Source organism: Cottoperca gobio, chromosome 21, assembly GCF_900634415.1.
Source record: "Cottoperca gobio chromosome 21, fCotGob3.1, whole genome shotgun sequence".
NCBI classification, from domain to species: domain Eukaryota; kingdom Metazoa; phylum Chordata; class Actinopteri; order Perciformes; family Bovichtidae; genus Cottoperca; species Cottoperca gobio.
Genome location: NC_041375.1, coordinates 23467059 through 23474447, shown reverse-complemented (window position 1 = coordinate 23474447; position 7389 = coordinate 23467059). Strand labels below are relative to the sequence as shown.

The following is a 7389-nucleotide window of genomic DNA, read 5'->3' as shown; positions in this document are numbered from 1 at the left end:
TGTGTGTGTGTGTGTGTGTGTGTGTGTGTGTGTGTGTGTGTGTGTGTGTGTGTGTGTGTGTGTGTGTCTTTAGTCCAGGGGTTCAGGTGTTAATGTCCGCTGATGTGTCTAATTGCTGTCCTCTGGAGGAGTGATGGAGGGGGGGGGGGGTAGGAAGAGAGAAGAGTCATTGATTTGGGTGTTTAGAGGGTAGAAAGATGATGGAGGAAGAGGAGGTGTGTGTGGTTGGGATAGAGGAAGACACAGCAGGAAGCAGAGAGGCATGTGAGCTGGAGAGGGAAGCATGAGGAGTGGATGACGGGGAGGCTGGAAGGAGGAGAGCTCTGCCAGAATTATAATTTCAACCTCCTGCGTTTTCTTCCTCTTTGCTCATTTACTCCTCCTCTCCCACATCCTGCCTCTGTCCTCCTTCCCCTTTTCCTTTTTTCCTCCATCTCTTCCTCCCATTCTTTCGCTCTCCCTCTCCTTGCCTTCTCTTCTTCCCCCTGTCCTTCCCCTTCACTCCCCCCCCCCCCCCCTCCATCCATCTCTCTCCCCCTCTGTAACACCGTCTCCTCTTCCCTCCGCCAGCTGCAGTGCAGAGATCTCCGCCGAGGCCCCCGTCAGGCTGTCAGGTGACCGGGACGGAGGCTGTGACATCACCGCCCCCTCGACCGACTGTCATCCCTCCGCCGTTGCCATGGCAACGTCGGCAACGGCCTGCGGAGCCGAGGCTGGCGACGAGACGCCTGCAGGAGGAGGAGGAGGAGGAAGAGAGGAAGCAGCAGAATGCGTAAGGATTCTTTTTTACATTTTCCTTTTTTTTGTCTCTTAAATGTGTTGTGTCCGTGCGTGTGATTTGCTCGCCGCTCTTCACCGTTGCTTCGCAGTGTGCAGAAACACAGAGATCTATTGGTATTCAAGGATGACTGGGACAAGCAAGGAGACTGCGACACCCATGCACATCACTCACACATACTGATGCAGAGGTATCTGTCGAGACAAGAACGAGCATGCAGCGCTCTGTCGTCCTGCAACAGCTCGACGTCTGAGGATGCAGTAAAAAGAGGATTAGCTGGCTGCTGGTAACTCAGCGCTTCATCCCTGCTCTCTGCATGGCTCCTATTCGCTGGCTGGCTGCAGCTTGACACCAGCTTCAGCTGCAGCTAGCATTGTGCTCCTCTCTGCATCTGCAGAGCCGGACTGACATGGAGTCACATCTCGCTGTAGGTAGTTTAGAGAACAGATGTCGAGGTGCGTTTGCTTCTTGTGTTTCTAATGTTTTAGCTTCGAATCCACAATGGAGCCTGCCTCTGCACCCCCAAAGCAATGGCTGCAATTTGATAATTCAGCGGAACATGAATTATTCTCCTTCATTTTACCTACTTGCTACAAGCTGTATATCATGTGGCTTTCTGGCGTGGAGCGATGAAAACCTTCCTGCGTCTTTCAGCCATGTGTAGCTGTTTGTTATCAGAGAACTGTCCATTCTTTGGGAGGTAATCTTTGATGTAAAGCCAATATCATCAAATGCAATGGATGCGGGTGATGCCTCTAGGGTGAAGAGCCGCGTGTCTTAGCGATGACCTTTGAACTTTCCACATCAGGTCAACTCTCGTGGGCTTCATAGACGCTAAAAGGATTTTATAATCCGTGTGAGGAATGTTTGTCCGTGCAGAATGCTGCAGTGTGTCGGGGAACTCCTCGCGTCACCTCAAGGAAAGTCGAGGGATGTGCTTTAAATTGTCGCTCTCATCTTCAGGGCCCAGTGGGCTCAGGTTGTGATAAGAGCAGATTTCTGGGTGTGTGGCCGTGTTGTATTTCGTCACAAAGCTTGGCAGACGATTAATGCTGCATCTCGGTATGAAATTTGGATTCTTGTCAGCGCTACAAGCTGGGATCAGAGCGACAACCAAGACTTGTTATGTAATGATCTCATGTCAGTGAACACTGTGACATGAAAGCTCCTCCCACAGACACACAAGCTGTGATTTCTCTCTCCTCATCTTTCTCACCTTATTTCCTCTGAGAGCTTTGCCCTTCTTCATCTGTTGCTATAGCAACATGACCGTTTGATTGACACACCTGTCCTTCCAACCGGCAGCACACCGGTCTGGGCTGCAGGCGCTCCAGCTCGGACGCAGCCTATGAGCTGTCTGAGACGGTGAGGGCGCAGCGCGAGTGCCGTCTCCGGCCCCACTACAGCGATCCCATGCCGGCCGACGCCTCCAAGCGCAAACAGCTGGAGATGAAGATCGCTGCAGCCGCACGACTCCACGGCCATCGCCGAGACCGCGACAGGGACCGAGACCGAGACAGCGGTGAGTGCATGACTGTGACACCTGTCACTTTGATCTTGTCACAGTGTTTGACCTGTTTTCTGCTTGTAATCCAGAGTGTTTTAAATGACAGATTACAGACCATTTGAGCAACTGAAGCTACAATGTTTCATTATAAAACTAGAAAGCATTCAAAAAGCTAATTATCCAACAAGCATAATTCAAGCCTCCACAAGGCAAATGTTGTATCTGCATCTACAGTATATCTCAAAAGTGAGTACACCCTTTAGATTTTTGCAAATATTCTGTTATATCCTTTCAGGGGATAACATTATCCTACTGAAACTTTGATATAACTTAAAGTAGTCAGTGTGCTGCTTGAATAACAGTATAGATTTATTGTCCTTTGAAAATTACTCAGTACACAGCTGTTAATGTCTAAACAGCTGGCAACAAAAGTGAGTACACCCCATAGTGAACATGTCTAAATTGTGCCCAAAGTGTCAATATTTTGTGTGACCACCATTGTTATCTAGCACTGCTTTAACCCTCCTGGGCATGGAATTCACCAGAGCTGCACAGGTTGCTTCTGGAATCTTCTTCCACTCCTCCACGACGACATCACGGAGCGCACGGATGTTGGACACCTTGCACTCCTCCACCTTCCTCTTGAGGATGCCCCACATGTGCTCAATTGGGTTTAGGTCTGGAGACATACTTGGCCAGTCCATCACCTTAACCTTCAGCTTCTTCAGCAAGGCCGTTGTCATCTTGGAGGTGTGTTTAGGGTCATTATCATGTTGGAAAACTGCCCTACGGCCCAGTTTCCGAAGAGAGGGGATCATGCTCTGCTGCAGGATGTCACAGTATATATTGGAATTCATGTGTCCCTCAATGAAATGCAGCTCCCCAGTGCCGGCAGCACTCATGCAGCCCCAGACCATGATGCTGCCACCACCATGCTTGACTGTAGGCAAAACACATTTGTCTTGGTACTCCTCACCAGGGTGCCGCCACACACGCCGGACACCATCTGACCCAAACAGGTTTATTTTGGTCTCATCAGACCACAGGACATGGTTCCAGTAACTCATGTTCTTGGATTCATTGTCTTCAGCAAACTGTTTGCGGGCTTTCTTATGCATCGGTTTCAGAAGGGGCTTCTGTCTGGGGCGACGGCCATACAAACCGATTTGATGCCGTGTGCGGCGTATGGTCTGGGCACTGACAGGCTGACATCCCACTTCTGCAACCTCTGCAGCAATGCTGGAAGCACTCGCAGGTCTATTTTTGGAAACCAACCTCTGGATATGACGCTGAGCACGTGGACTCAACTTCTTTGGTCGACCCTGGCGAGGCCTGTTCCGAGTGGAACCTGTCCTGGAAAACCGCTGTATGATCTTAGCCACTGTGCTGCAACTCATTTTCATGGTGTTGGCAATCTTCTTATAGCCAAGGCCATCTTTGTGAAGCGCAATAATCCTTTTTTTCAGCCGCTCAGAGAGTTCCTTGCCATGAGGTGCCATGTTGTCCAGCATTCAGAGAGAATTGTGCCCAAAACACCAAATTTAACAGCCCTGCTTATCATTTACACCTGAATCCTTGTAACACTAACGAGTCACATGACACCAGGGCGGGAAAACAACATCATTGGGCACAATTAGGACATGTTCACTATGGGGTGTACTCACTTTTGTTGCCAGCTGTTTAGACATTAACAGCTGTGTACTGAGTAATTTTCAAAGGACAATAAATCTATACTGTTATTCAAGCAGCACACTGACTACTTTAAGTTATATCAAAGTTTCAGTAGGATAATGTTATCCCCTGAAAGGATATAACAGAATATTTGCAAAAATCTAAAGGGTGTACTCACTTTTGAGATATACTGTAGATTGAAACTGATACATACTGCGATACTGAGCTCCACGTTTAGGTGAAATACCATCAGATGTTGCAACATTGCCGTAAATTGTTGTCTATGTGTCTACATTTGGTTGCAATTGCACACATACTTTATGTTAAGTAGGCACGCAAACAGAAACACAAACTTCTCCGGCTGAGCCAAATGTTTTGAGCACCAAATGTGATGAAGATTAGAGTGATTACAACTCTTCACCGTGGCGGACAAGCTGTTCAGGTGGATATGAGCATGACATGGAATATTGTTCCTGAAGCATGACGTCCAGAACGTGAAAGAGTTTTGTTGTACAACAAAACTGTGAAGCACTTCACTAGAATCTGCTTTAAAGAGTACTGCAGGAACAAAACAACTGAAGCCGCTGACATACGTATTTCCCCAAACCCAACTCGTCATCCCTACCCATCAGACATCTGTCCGACTCCACACCTCCCGTTTGCAGCGCAGACGTTTTGTTTTGTATGATAGACTTGGTGTGTTTCAAGATGCAGAAACTTCCTTATCAGAAGTAGTAAATGTCTATCAGTCAATTTAAAAGTCATCTCACAGTCTTATTGGGACTTTACCATTTAGATTAGAACAAGTACGGTTTGCGTGTACTCGGGTACTATTCTACCACGAGTAGCAGTCGTGAGGAGGACGACCGAGGGGGGTGAAGCAGGAAGTACAAACAATACTTTGCATAATGCGAAGGTCGACTCCAATGTCTGAGCTTGGGATCTTACGATTTGCCCCCTTTGTTCAACTTAAACAGACGTCACGTAAATGATGATGCAATTTACGTGGGGGGGGGATTGTACCTGATATGAAAACGTCGCAATAGTAAAACTTTGACTCATCTTTGTATCAGGAGTTATAACGTGATGCTTCCTTGCTGTGGAGAACTGCATCCAGCCCACTCCGTCCATTAATGTCTGGACTTTTATACATTACATCACATGTCTTCATCACATGTCTTCATCACATGTCTTCATCACATTTTGAAACGATTGCTGCTTTTGGTTTGTTTCTCTTATGCAACTTAGTGCCACGCTTGCCTCTGAATATTCTTTTGGCCTTTGCACACAGTCCTCACCTCCCCCACCACACACACACACACACACACACACACACACACACACACACACACACACACACAGTTCCCCTGCTAATACTGTGCTCTTCCCTGTCAACAGAAGCTCTTTGACACCGGACGCTGGCCACAGAATGTCAGTCAATATGGCATATGCTAAAAATGACCTTGGTGCCCTTAAAACAAAACGGATATAGAGACTAGCATTTCTTTTTCTTATTCAGTACCAAAAGAATGATCATTCTCCAGCGCTGTCGTATTAATACATAATTAAGATTGCACCTGTATAATGAGCCAGGTGTTTGAATAAAACATTTGAAACATATTCTCTGTCTCATTGTTTAACACACACACGTGCACATTAGTATTGACATGTGGACAAAGGTTAAGTCCTTGACTGGAGGGTTAGAGATCTAATTATTGGAGCAAGATGATATCTAGAATAGTGTCTTCACCTGTGTGACGTGAGCAGTAACCACAAGTCCAGATTAAATGGCCGTTCATTAGGGAGGCTATGAAAGCTCAGTGCGTGAGTGTGCAGTGTAACAGAGACAGTCCAGAGTAAATCCATAAACATCATGAGTGCTATTGAACCTCCACCTCCCTCCATCCAGCTCCAGCAGCAATCCGTGGTCGCTCAGAGCCCCCCGGTGAGGAGCGCCAGGTGGGTCTGGGTGTGACTCGGTCCGGGCAGCATCGCTGGAGCACCATCAGCAGCTTGAGCGTGGACAGCGGAGTGGTGGGCCTCAGCGATGAGCGGGAGGAGGAGGACAGCGAGCCTCGCCGTTACCGCAGGTACCGGGGAGCCGAGGTGGAGCGGGTGGACAGCGGCATTGGCCCGGGTCTGTCCCGCACCTGGAAGAGACCATCGGCCTCCCTCAGAGCCTGGGAGGCCCAGAGACCCTGTCCAGACTGTGGACTGAGGGACGGGGTCTCCAAAGAGCGAGGAGAGCGCATGTGTGAACGTTGCTCCAAGCTGCGCACCGAGCGCAAGGAAGCCATCCTGGAGTTTCTGAACACGGAGTCGAGCTACGGCGAAGACCTGCGGATCATCAGGGAGGAGTTTTACTGCCCCATGCAGAGCGCTGCGCTGCTGACAGCCGAGCAGCTCACCGTGGTGTTTAGTAACGTTCAGGAGCTCATAGACGTCAACGACCGCTTCACTGAACACCTGCAGGACAGCATCGACCAGGGCTTTGACCAGGTGACACACACACACACACACACACACACACACACACACTCACACACACACTCACACTCACACTCACACTCACAAGGCTTGAACCAGGTGGTCTGGTGTTACATAACTCACCTTCAGAATCACAATATCTTTTCTTCTCACGGCCGCTGCTCAGAGACGTGCACCTGCTGGTTCGGTGACTTGAAACTAGCCTTGGACAGAAAACAAATGTCTCGAGACTCGACTTTGGAAGTTAAAGACTTGGATTTAACTTGAGACGTGATGACTTAAATATAGATCTAAGATTACAATGTTGACATTACAAGCGTGTAAGGGTACCCGGTATGCGAGCGCACCTTTTGCCGACATCTCAACAGAATGTTTGAGTCTGTGTGAGTCTCGTTTTCTCTTTTAAGTTTATTTATAATTCAACAAAGGAGCGTCTGGACTCAGTTCACTCACACGGACAGATTTGGTAATACTCTTTAATATTTGGCTCAAAGATTAGAAAGTTGAAACTATTTCCCATAAAGATTCTTTGTTTGTCTTTTGGTCATTTTTCTTGATTCTAGTTCCATCATTTCTACCTTTCCGTCAAAGATACTGACACAGATGTCTAGAAGCCGTCTTGCAGCACACAGTGTATCCAGTGCAACACGCCGGTCACTCTTGTGCTTTGTCACGCTGCTTCACTTCCATAAAACCCTTCACAGCCCCACCTCCACCCAGCATTAGCCTGTAGTCTCGGAAGTGTTATGGGGGGAGGGGGGGGGGTGGAGTCATTATAGCATCGCTGCTGTGGTGAGCTTGGTGTATCCATGTTGGAAAACACATTGGCCAAGTACTTTTAGACACAATAATGGACGACAATTACATGTTAAGACAAATTGTTTCCCAGTAGGACTGCAACAAAAACATTTTTTAAATTTCGTTTGGTCAATAAAGTTTCAGAAAA

At 47.9% G+C, this 7389-nt stretch overlaps 1 protein-coding gene across 1 annotated transcript in view; it reads left to right on the top strand.

Moving 5' to 3' along the window:
* arhgef49 (Rho guanine nucleotide exchange factor 49) overlaps nucleotides 1–7054 on the top strand; it is a 48574-nt gene extending 41520 nt beyond the window's left edge. Inside the window, exons 5-8 of the mRNA XM_029459437.1 lie at nucleotides 571–772; nucleotides 2084–2300; nucleotides 5866–6455; nucleotides 7007–7054. Of these exons, the coding sequence (XP_029315297.1) occupies nucleotides 571–772; nucleotides 2084–2300; nucleotides 5866–6455; nucleotides 7007–7054 (1057 nt within the window). The remainder of the gene's footprint in view (nucleotides 1–570; nucleotides 773–2083; nucleotides 2301–5865; nucleotides 6456–7006) is intronic.
* Nucleotides 7055–7389: the final 335 nt, after the last annotated feature.